Source organism: Kogia breviceps, chromosome 2 (assembly GCF_026419965.1).
Source record: "Kogia breviceps isolate mKogBre1 chromosome 2, mKogBre1 haplotype 1, whole genome shotgun sequence".
Taxonomy (NCBI): Eukaryota; Metazoa; Chordata; class Mammalia; order Artiodactyla; family Physeteridae; genus Kogia; species Kogia breviceps.
The window spans coordinates 167,835,608-167,847,965 of NC_081311.1; the positions used below are offsets into that span (position 1 = coordinate 167,835,608).

General features: G+C 39.7%; 1 protein-coding gene across 5 annotated transcripts in view; it reads left to right on the top strand.

Moving 5' to 3' along the window:
- Nucleotides 1-3,750, top strand: part of CFLAR (CASP8 and FADD like apoptosis regulator) — a 55,737-nt gene extending 51,987 nt beyond the window's left edge. For 2 of the 5 annotated variants that reach the window (XM_067026563.1, XM_067026562.1), the window contains exon 11: nt 2,856-3,750. In XM_067026563.1, the coding sequence (XP_066882664.1) occupies nt 2,856-2,862 (7 nt within the window). In that variant the 3' untranslated portion in view covers nt 2,863-3,750. Of the gene's footprint in view, nt 1-140 lie in introns of all 5 variants that reach the window. The other 3 variants (XR_010839173.1, XR_010839175.1, XM_067026561.1) reach the window with 3 other exon arrangements.
- The last annotated feature ends 8,608 nt before the right edge of the window (nt 3,751-12,358 follow it).

Below are 12,358 nucleotides of genomic sequence, written 5' to 3' on the forward strand. Positions count from 1 at the left end.
TAATTTTTAAATTATTGTTTAAAAATGTATGTATGTATTGTTAAAACATGTAATGTTAACACCTGAGCTGACCTAAGTTTTTAGTATGTATGATGCTCTCATTTATTTCCTTTTACATTTTTGTCATTTCTGTTGGAGAGATGGAGATGCTTTATTAAGACATTAGTAGGATTTGGACACTGTCCTCATAAGAGATGTAATCCACAAGGAAAAGTTCTGACTGAATCATCAGTATAGACCAGCTTTTGGACCTGGTTTACAGTGAATAAGAGTTTGGAAGATACATACACCAAACCGAATATAAAGAAGAAACAGTAGGACTTCCCTGGTGGCGCAGTGGTTAAGAATCCACCTGCCAATGCAGAGGACACAAGTTTGAGCCCTGGTCTGGGAAGATCCCACATGCCGCGGAGCAACTGAGCCTGTGCTCTAGAGCTTGCGAGCCACAACTACTGAGCCCACATGCCACAACTACTGAAGCCCGTGCACCTAGAGTCCATACTCTACAACAGGAGATGCCACTGCAATGAGAAGCCCATGCACTGCAACTAGAGAAAACCCATGCACAGCAATGAAGACCCAACACAGCCAAAAATAAATAAATATTTTTAAAAAAACAACAACAAAAAAGGAAGAAACAGACTCTGCACGTATGTTTAGGATCGCCACAGATAATGACTCCAAAGGACTCACTGCTTGTAAATCCAAAATTTCTTGTTTCCCAGACAGACCCTTCCTTGGCTACAGTAGCACCAGAGATGGAAATGTAGGACTCAGTCAAGGCCATTAAACGTGATGACTGATTTTTCAAGAACCTGCCCTCTCTATTCCAAGAAACACTTCCTCTGCTTCTTCTTCTTGTGCCATACCAAAGCTGCAAGACCCATGGGTCCAGGCTTTTCCACTTTGGTTCTATCACACACTTAATAAGCAAACATTCAAGAATTACAAATTCTTTTCAATAAATCCCTCTGCAATATCGGCTGGTATATACTAAGTATCACAGATTAATCCAACTCCCCACAAGGGTCACCTAAAAGGTAGATTACAGGTGAACAAGTACTTGTATATACATGCTCATAGCCGTAGGCGCACAGCAGACAAAAAGTGGAAACAACTCAAATGTCCATCAGATGAATGGATAAACCAAATGTGGTATATCCGTACAATGGAAAGTTATTTATCTATAAGAAGGAATTAAGTACTGATATAGGCTACAATGCAGATGAACCTCGAAAACACTATGCTACGTGAAAGAAGTCAGACACAAAAGGTCACATATTGTATAACGGTATTTATATGAAATATCCAGAATAGGTAAATCCATAGAGACAAAGAGCAGATTGGTGGTTGCCAGGGACTGGGATGAGAGGGGATTGGGGAGAGACTGCTTAAGGGTACAAGGTCTCCTTTGAGGTTCTTGAAATGTTTTGGAACTAGATAGAGGTAGTGGTTGCACAACATTGTAAATGTACTAAAAGCCACTGAATTGTACAATTTAAAATAGTACATTTTATGTGGATTTCACCTCAGTTTTTAAAAAAAGGGAAAAAAGAGAAGATTAAGATCATTTATTAATTGTTCCACAAACATTTCTCCCCAACCTTTTTTCTTTTTAATAAACATTATTTTTAAGAGTAACTTTAGGTTTGCAGAAAATTTGTGCAAAAAGTACAGTTCCCAAATAGTTCCCCCTGCCCCATAATTCTCCTCCTATTAACACCTTGCATTATTGTGGTACATTTTTACAATTGATGAACAATATTGATACATTAGTATTAAACGAAAGTCTACTAGGGTTTACATTAGGGTTCATTCCGTGTTGTATAGTTCCTGGTTTTGACAACTGCATAATGTCACGTATGCACCATTACTGTATCATACAGAATAGTTTCACTGCCCTAAAAATTCTTTGTGCTCATATTCATCCTTCTCTCTCCCTAAACCCCTGGCAACTGCAGATCTTTTTATTTTCTCTATAGTTTTGCCTTTTCCGGAATGCCATACAGTATATAGCCTTTTCAGACTGACTTAGTGACACGTGTTTAACATTTCTCCATGTCGGGTTTCCCTGGTGGCACAGTGGTTAAGAATCCGCCTGCCAATGCAGGGGACACGGGTTCGAGCCCTGGTCCGGGAAGATCTCACATGCCACGGAGCAACTAAGCCCATGCACCACAACTACTGAAGCCCACGCGCCATGCAGCAAGAGAAGCCACCACAACGAAGAGTAGCCCCTGCTCACCGCAACTAGAGGAGGTCTGTGGGCAGCAATGAAGACCCAATACAGCCAAAAATAAATAAATAAAATAAATTAATTTAAAAAATTCCTCCATATCTTTTCATAGCTTGATAACTCATTTCTTTTTATTGCTGAATAATACTTCATTATATAGATATACCAGAAATTGTTCATTCACCTACTGAAGGACATCTTGGTGGTCTCCAAGTTTTGGCATTAAGAATAAACCTGTTATAAACACATTTGTGTGCTGATTTTTGTGTAGATGTAAGTGTTCAACTCATTTGAGTGAATACCTAGGAGAGCAATTTCTATATTGTATGGTAAGCCTATGTTTAACTTTGGAAAAAACTGAAAGACTGTATTCCTGATCAGTGTTCCATTTTGTAGAGTTCCTTTGCTCCACATCCTTGCCACCATTTGGTGGTGTTAGTGGTTTATATTTCAGCTATTTTAGTAGCTATGTAGTGATACCATATATTTTAAAAATTGAAGTATAGTTGATTTACAATGTTGTGTTCATATTGTTGTTTTAATTTGCAATTATTTAATGACATGATGATGAGCAACTTTTATATCCTTATTTGCCATCCATATGTCTTCTTCCGACCAGGGATTGAACCCGGGCCCTGAAAGCACGGAGTCCTAACCACTGGACCACCAGGGAATTCCCCGTATATCTTCTTTGTTGAGATATATGTTCAAATCTGTTGCTCATTTTTAAATCGAGCATCTTGTTACTGTTGCGTTTTAAGAGTTCTTTGTATCTTTTGGATACGGGTATTTTATCAGATGTATGTTTTACAAATATTTTCTCCCAGTCTGTGGCTTGTCTTCATTTTCTTAATAGTGTCTTTCACAGAAAGAAGTTTTAAATTTTATTGAAGTCCAGCTTACCAAATATTCTTTCATTGATTGTGCTTTTGCTGTTGTATATAAGAAATCACCAAACCTAAGGTCACCTCGGTTTTCTCCTGTGTTACCTTGTAGAAGTTGTAGAGTTCTGCATTCTACACTTAAGTCTATGATCCAATAATGAGTTAATTTTTGTGAAAGGTGTAAGATCTGTATCTATATTAATTTTTTTGCATGTCCAGTTGTTCCAGTACCATTTGTTGAAAACACTTTTCTCCATTGAGTTACCTTTGTTCCTTTGTCAAAGATTGGTTGATTATATTTGTATGGGTCTGTTTCTGGGCTGATTATTGTGTTCCATTGACCTATTTGTCTATTGTTTCACTAATATGACTACTTTAGCTCTATATTAAGTCTTGATGTGCCCAATGTTGGTGGAAATTCAGGGATTTTTGTCTTTAACTTTGTATTTTATATTGGAGTATAGCCGATTAACAATTCTGTGATAGTTTCAGCTGCACAGCAAAGCGACTTAGCCATGTGGAAAGTCAGTGATTTTGAATAAACACATCTGTATCCTTTGTTTCATTTTATACAGAGCACATATTACTGTAACTTTAAAATATAAAATAAAAATTACTTATTGTTAAAAATGTTCATTCTCTTTTAATATATATAAACACAATATATTCATTTTAAACATAAATGGCATAATATTTTAACACTGTTCTCTTTTCATTTATGTGGTCGTGCCTATGCCTATATGTCTCTATATGATAGCTAAGTCATTCCCAGTTTTTCACTATTTGAATGATGATACAAGAAACATCTTTTCTTCCTTATTTGGTAAGGATTTCCTGCCCCAGACCTCCGATTCTTAGTCCTTCACCTCAGATTCTTAGCCCTCTGTTGGCATAGGTCAGTCCTCTTCCAAGACTGAGCATTATTTCAAGTCTCTTGTATCTTTAATCTCTTCCTCTCTCTTTGAGCCTTCAGTCTGAAAACAAGCTCTCCTTCCCCCTTCAAATAAAGTCCCTCTCTTTCAAACCACTGTCTTATGTGAATTTCAGTCTAGTCTACACCCTCTCCATTTCACCTTTCCCATTTACTCCATACTTCCCTGCCATCTGGATTTCACCTTAATCATTTTACCAAATCTGCAAGATCCACGGCTCACATTAACCATAGTTATCAAACCAGTGGTCCTTGGACCCTGGAGTCATTGTTTTCTTACTTCTCCAGGGAGTTCCACTATAGAAGTTCTATCAAGGACTTCCTGGCCAAGTCTTCTTGGTATCTTTCTCCCCCTGATCCTTAAATGTGGATATCCCCAAGGATCACTCTATTGTTTTCTCTCTTTATATATTTTTCTTTTGACAACCTTGTAGCTTCAATTACTATTTCTATGCCAATAACAATAGGGATATTCAAGCCCAGACTCTTCAAGTTCAAATCTCACCCTGCAACCTCCTGGTAGACTTTTCCACTTGATTTTCCCTCTGCTACCTCAAACTCAGTATACAGCAAACATAAAAAAACCTCCATTCCCAATCTGCTCTTTTACCTGCATCTCCAGTTTTAGGTAACAGCATCACCCCAACATCACTTTCATCCTGGTCTCCCCTCTCCTGTGTTTCTACATCTGGCTAAATCTAAATCAGGTTGGTTCTGCATCTACAATGTCTTTTCCATCTATCCCCATCATTATACTTCCTCTGCGTTCATTACTCCTCCACTGAACTATGACGACAGCTTTCTCACTGATATTGCCCCCAGCCTCTCAATCCTATGATCATGTCATACACAGCAACCCAAAGAATCTTTCTCAACATATCTTTATCATTTTCCTCCTTAGAAACCTTCAAGATTCTCCAGTGCATACACAATAACATTGTGGCTGGAGGTTGGGATGAGGGACAGGATGGGGGAGTGGGGTGTTTCTGGTGGAAGTCCTGGAGTCCAAAGGCCCAGAGAACCAGGAAATCCAAAGTCTGAGAGCAGAAGAGGATGCCCCAGCTCAAGAAGAGAGAGAGAGAGAGAAAATTCACCCTTTCTCCTCCTTTTTTGTTCTATTCAGATCCCAATGGCTTGGGTGATGCCCACCCACTTTGGTGAGGGCAGATCTTCTTTACTCAGTCTACTGATTCAAATGCTAATCTCTTCTAAAAAACATCCTTACAGATGCACCCCAAAATAAGGTTCACTTGATCTCTGGGCATCCTTTAGCCTAATCAAGTTGACACATGAAACTAACCATCAGAAAGTTGTTTGTGACATATCCTAGATCTTCCTTTTTTTTTTTCTTATTGAGCTATAATTCACATTGCATAAAACTTCATCCTTTTAAAGTGTACAATTCTTTGGTTTTTAATGTATTCACGGTTGTGCAGTCATCACCATGACCTAATTTCAGAACATTTTCATCTACCTACAAAAGAAATTCTAGGACTTCCCTGGTGGTCCATGGGTAAGATTCCACGCTCCCAATGCAGGGAGCCCAGGTTTGAACCCTGGTCGGGGAACAAGATCCTGCATGCGTGCTGTGACTAAGAGATCACAGGCCACAACTTAGAAGCCGGCATGCCGCAACTATGAGCCCACATGCCGCAACTAAAAGATCCCGCGTGCCACAACGAAGATCCCATGTGCCACAACTAAGACCCAGTGCAGCCTAAAAAATAATAATAAAAAAAGAAATCCCATAGCTATTAGCCATCGTTCCTTATTCCTCCCTGCCTCCTAGCCCCTGGATTACCACTTTCTGTTTCTACACATTTTCCTATTCTGGATATTTCATATAAACAGATCATTCAATACACGGCCTTCTGACTTCTTTCATTTAGCATAATGTTTTCAAGGTTCATCTATGTTGTAGAATATGTAAGTACTTCATTTTGCTTTAATGCCTGAATAATATTTCATTGCATGGATATACCACATTTTGTGTATCCATCAATTGATGGACATTTAGATTGTTTCCACTTTTTGTCTACTATGATCGATGCTGCTATGAGTATTCATGTATACGTTTTTGTGTGGATATGTGTTTTCAATTCTCTTGGGTATAGACGTAAAAGTGGAATTGTTGGGTCATAAAGTCAGAGTTGAATTGCTAGTAACTCTATATTTACCTTTTTGAGGACTGCCAAACGCGGGCCTCTCACTGTTGTGGCCTCTCCCATTGCGGGGCACAGGCTCCGGACGCGCAGGCCCAGCGGCCATGGCTCACGGGCTTAGTTGCTCTGCGGCATGTGGGATCTTCCCGGACCAGGGCACGAACCCGTGTCCCCTGCATCGGCAGGCGGACTCTCAACCACTGCGCCACCAGGGAAGCCCTGCCAAACTGTTTTTCACAGTGGCTATACCACTTTACATTCCCACCAGCAGGGTATGAGGGTTCCAATTTCTCTACATCCTCTCCAACACTTGTTTGTCTTTTTTATTACAAACATCCCAGTGGACATGAATTAGTATCTCATTGTGGTTATGATTTGTATTTTCCTACTGACTAATGATATTGAGCATCTTTTCATGTGTGTATTGGCCATTTTTACATTGTTTTTGAAGAAACATCTATTCAGTACTTTCCCATTTAAAAATTGTCTTTTGGGACTTCCCAGGCAGTTCAGTGGTTAAGACTTCGCCTTCCAATGCAGGGGGTGCGAGTTTAATCCCTGGTCGGGGAGATAAGATCCCACATGCCTCATAACCAAAAAAAAAAAAGCCTGAAACAGGGCTTCCCTGGTGGCACGGTGGTTGAGAGTCCTCCTGCCGATGCAGATGCAGGGGACACGGTTTCGTGCCCTGGTCCGGGAAGATCCCACGTGCCGCGGAGCGGCTGGGCCCGTGAGCTATGGCCGCTGAGCCTGCGTGTCCGGAGCCTGTGCTCCACAACGGGAGAGGCCACAACAGTGAGAGGCCCTCGTACCGCCCAAAAAAAAAAAAAAAAAAGTGGTCCACATCCAAAAAAACCAAAACATAAAACAGAAGCAATATTGTAACAAATTCAATAAAGACTTTAAGAACAGTCCACATCAAAAATAAATCATTAAAAATTGTCTTTCTATTTTAAGTATGTTTCTATATCCTGGATACTAGTCTCTTATCAGATAAAGATCTGCAAAATTTGTCACCTATTCTGTGGGTTGTCTTTTCATTTTTTGGATAGTATCCTTTCCAGCACAAAACTTTATATTTTGATAAAGTCCAATTGATCTGTTTTCTTCTTTGTGGCTTATGCTTTTGGCATCATATGTAAGAAACCATTGCCTAATCCAAGGTTATGAAAAGTTACACCTATATTTTCTTATAAGATTTTATCATTTTAACTCTTACATTTCAGTCTTTGATCAATTTTGAGTAATTTTTTGTATATGGTATGAACTATGGGTTCAACCTCATTCTTTTGCTAATGGATATCCAGCTCCATGTGTTGAAAAGACTATTTTTCCCCCATTGAATTGTTTGTCATTCTTGTTGAAAATCAACTGACCGTGAATGTGAGGGTTTATTTCTGGACTCTCAACTCTATTCCATGGAACTGTCTATCCTTATGGCAGTACCATATTGTCTTTTTTTTTTTTAAACATCTTTATTGGAGTATAACTGTTTTACAATAGTGTGTTAGTTTTTCCTTTACAACAAAATGAATCAGGTATACATATACATGTGTTCCCATATCTCTTCCCTCTTGCGTCACCCTCTCTCCCACCCTCCCTATTATCATATTGTCTTGATTATTGTACTTTGTAGTAAGTTTTAAAATTGGGGAGTGTGAGTGTTCCAAATTTGTTGTTATTTCTCAAGATTATTTTGCCAATCCCAAGTCCCTTACATGTCCATGACTTTTAGGATCAGCTTGTCAATTTCTGTAACAAGGGCAGTGAGGGGACTTCCCTGGTGGTCCAGTGGTTAAGACTCTGTGCTTCCACTGCAGTGGGCGAAGGTTCAATCGGTGGTCAGGGAACTAAGATCCCACATGCTGTGGGACACAGCCAGAAAAATAAATCAATAAAATATATCTTTTAAAAAGGGTAGTGAGGATTTTGATAGTGATTGCACTGAATATGAAGACCAATCTGGGGAGTACTGCCATCTTAACTGGACTCTTTTTGCACACATTGATATCAGGGACATTTTATGTCACTTGCCTCATTGTAAATTTTTATAAACATGGCTGTCTTGTGCTGCCTTTTCGAAAAATTATTGAATCAAAGGCCAAAGCAGCTTTCTCTCTATTTTTCTTCTTTCAAATGACAAACTCTCCTCTAAATGGAAGACCTTTCGGCCTCTTTTGAGTCTTTCTTTTTTCTTTTTTGCAGCACTAAAACTATTTTACCCCTTTAGCCACATTTGCCTAGTTCCCTAGCCAATCTAATGCTAGTCTGTTGGACTCTTTTAGGAAATATCACCATCTTGTAGAACTTTGAGGTTTTGTCACCCCCGAATTCCCTGACTTCTTGCTTCAAACCCAATTGGATAAGAGAGTGGGATGGAAGGCCTTTGGGGTTCACAGAGTGGGGAAGGGTGAATTTAAAGATTAGCTTGCTAGTTCTACATTGGGTTTCATCCTAAGGAAATCATTATAAATACGTTCAGAGATTTATTTGTAAGAATCTTCAATGCAGCACTGTTCACAATAGTAAAAAATTGGAAATGAATTAAATGTCCAATAACTATAAATTAGTTAAATAAATATGGTAAATCCAGGGAAGAGAATATCATCTAACCACTAAGCATCATGTTGCCAAAGACTATTTAATGATATGAAAAAAAGGTATATGTGTTGTTAAGTGAAAAAGCAAACTGTACAGTTTATTTCAATTTTTGAAAAATAATTACACAGACAAAAGTGAAAGGATAGACAATAAAATTTTAAAAATTGAGATATAATTGACATATATACAACATTGTGTAAGTTTAAGGTGTATAACATATTGATTTGATAAACATTTAACAGTATAGGTTATAAATGACTCTGTGTATTTCCCTATTTTCCAGCCTTTCTACATTAAATATTGGAAGTTTCTCACCATTTTTTTTTTTTTTTTTTTTGCAGTACGCAGGCCTCTCACTTGTTGTGGCCTCTCCCATTGCGGAGCACAGGCTCCGGACGCGCAGGCTCAGCGGCCACGGCTCATGGGCCCAGCCACTCCGCAGCATGTGGGATCTTCCCGGACTGGGGCTTGAACCCGTGTCCCCTGCATCGGCAGGCAGATTCTCAACCACTGCGCCACCAGGGAAGCCCCTCACCACTTTTTTTTTAACTGCTTTTTTTATTAAGAAAAGAGACATGTTAAAGTAGATCAGTCTAGGGACTTTGCTGGTGGTCCAGTGGTTGAGACTCCTTGCTTCCACTTCAGGGGCCATGGGTTAGATCCCTGGTCAGGGAACTAAATCCCACAGGCCGTGCAGCAAGGCCAAAAAATGTCTTAAAATAGATCAGTCTGTAGTATAAGGAATACAAAATGGGTCACATTTTACTCATCTAGCTATAGTCTCCTGCCAGTGCACCATTTGGAGACCTCTGCTGGGAGCCTTACTGCAAAAAGCATTCTCCTTTAGAACTTAGCTTCATCATGCTCCCATATACCTAGAGTAAGACGAGTTATGAGAAGGTCTGAAGTGTGTGAATAAAAGTATGGAGTGAGGAAGGGAGGGAGTCCTAGAAGTTGGGGATGGGATAGCTAATCAAAAGAACCTGCTACCATAGGAACAGGAGTTGGAATGAAAGTTTCAGGGCACCAAGGTTTTTTCCAGTTACTACATCTATCTTCCCCATCACTGTGGCCGTACTTTAGTTCACGAATTTTTACTTTGGGGAAGGGGGCAACTTGGACCAGACCCTGGATGTAAAGGAAAGCCAATTACTGAAACCACCGCCCCGTCCCTAGGCGGAACTAAATAGGAACCATCTGGTATTTCCCCTTTGTCACCAAGGCCGTGGTAGGTTTTGATTGGCTCTTCATATGGACCAAGTTGACTGCAACCAATCAGGAAAGAGGCAGTAAGAAATGTTTATTCTTTCCGCTACTATTAACTCACCATCAGCATGCCCTCGGTAATTGTGTTCTGAATGGGAAGTATGAAATGCCGAATGCAAATAACACAGCACACAATCTACCCCCTTTAACTTGATTCAAGTGTTTCCCTTGAGTACTGGGAGTCCTAGGATAAAAGTTTAAGTTTTACTTCAGGTGTCTCTATTCTACTTCTGCCTTTCAGGCTTAGCTCAAATACCTCCAAGGCATCACCATCTGGATTCCTGCCTTGCTCTGTGGGGCTCCTGTGGCGCTTAGGTGAGCCCCACTGCAGCATCACCCTGCCCAATAGTTACAGAAATTACATTACCTCATATGGAGTTAGTGGCAGTAGTAGCCTTGGAATCAAGAGCATAGGATTTGGAATTAGAGAGACCTAGGTGTCAGTCCTGAATTCCCAACTCTTCCTAGGGTTGGGATGATGGCAAAATACTTTTCCTCTCTGAACTTTGATTTCCTCATCTATTGAATATGGATAATAACACTGACCTTAGAGAGTTTATGCTTTACACATAGGAAGAGCTTGCTAAATATTTAATATTATTGAACAAAAGTTGAAAAATATAATGTATTTTATGAACAAGGTGAGAAGCGATAGTTTCATCAAATTGGCTTCCCAGATGGTCCAGGGAGTGAGATATGTATAATTGAAGAAATGAATAGAAGACCAACACTTAGAGCTTGTCTGTCTTATCGTTATCTTTTTCTAAAAAAAATTTGTGGTAAAATATACATAACATAAAATTTACTATTTTAACCATTTTCAAGTGTACAATTCAGTGGCATTAATATAGTCACATTGTTGTGCAACCATCACCACTTGGGCTTGTCTTTCTTAAACACAGAATTTCATGCCTAGGATATGGAAATGGCACTGTAATACATTTGTTAGTAAGGCATCATAAATCCTTTTTTTTTTTAGAAATAACTTTTTCCATGACCAAATGTATGTATGTATGTATGTATGTATGTATTTGGTTGCACCGGGTCCTAGTTGTGGCAGGCAGGCTCCTTAGCAACTCTTAGTTGCAGCAGGAATGTGGGATCTAGTTCCCTGACCAGGGATCTAACCTGGACCCCCTGCTTTGGGAGCATGAGTCACCAGGGAAGTCCCCCATACATCTTTTTTTTTCAGAGAGAAAATATCTTTTGAAGATTCTGTACTTCTTTCAGCTCTGTGCATTTGAATTAGCTGAATTACAGTGTAGTGACTTAAAGCCAAACTTATTGGTTTAAATCTTGGCTCTCCCATCAGCTCCCTGTGTGATCTTGGGCAAATTACTTAAACTTTTGTGTTTTAATTTTCACATCTTAAAAGAGGGGTCATAGTAATAGTATTTTTTTAGCGAGTTGTTGGGGTGATTAAATGAGTAAATAGTACTTGGCACATGGTAGTTGGGATACAAGTGTTAGGTATTGTTTTTATTATGTGAAATAATGTCTTCGAAGTCTTTTTCCTGCTGGACTGAATGTGCTGGAAGGGCAGAGACTTCACCAGCGTTGCCTACTGTTAACTCAGTTCCTTGCAAATACTTCCAAATGGGCTTAGAGTCCAGCCCCCTCCTTTTTTTCTTGCGTTAAATTTTTTTGTTTATTTGCACATGCACTTACTTGAGAAAGGGTTAAGGTGGCCGACTACTATTTCATGAACATTTTGAGTTTTATTTTAAAAGTTAGTGTGTTTGGGGAAGGAGATGGTTAGGAAAAATCGACACTTCCCTTTTTAACTTATGAGGGGAGTGACCCCAGGGAAACACTAGAGCACTTAGTGCCTAGTGTCTAGGAATTCCTCTGTTAGGGGCCCTCGGCTTTACCTGGGAAAGTCCCGAGCTCTACAGTGGGAAGGCTGTGCCTCTGCCTTTAGGAGACGCTGTTGGTCAGCATTGTCCTAACCCCAGGAAAGGGGAGGAGGCAAGGCGAGTGAGTCAATGATGACATCATCAATTAGCATAAGTTTCCCAAATCGGCTGACCGAGTTTTCACTTGTTCTGCCAGGCAAAGTTGAGTTCTTTTACCCGCGCAAACGGGAGCTTTGTTGGACCTTGGACTTGGAGCACGAAGAGGATTCTAATTTCTTTAAAGCTCTGTTTTCAGGAAATTTTTCTGAGAACTTTTTACCTCCAGAGGATCAGTGGAATTTGATCTGAAGGTATGTAATGAACACTTTTCTCTGCTGGGATCTCAGGCGCTAGCCTTTTTTCCCCCTTGCTTTACTTCCTGG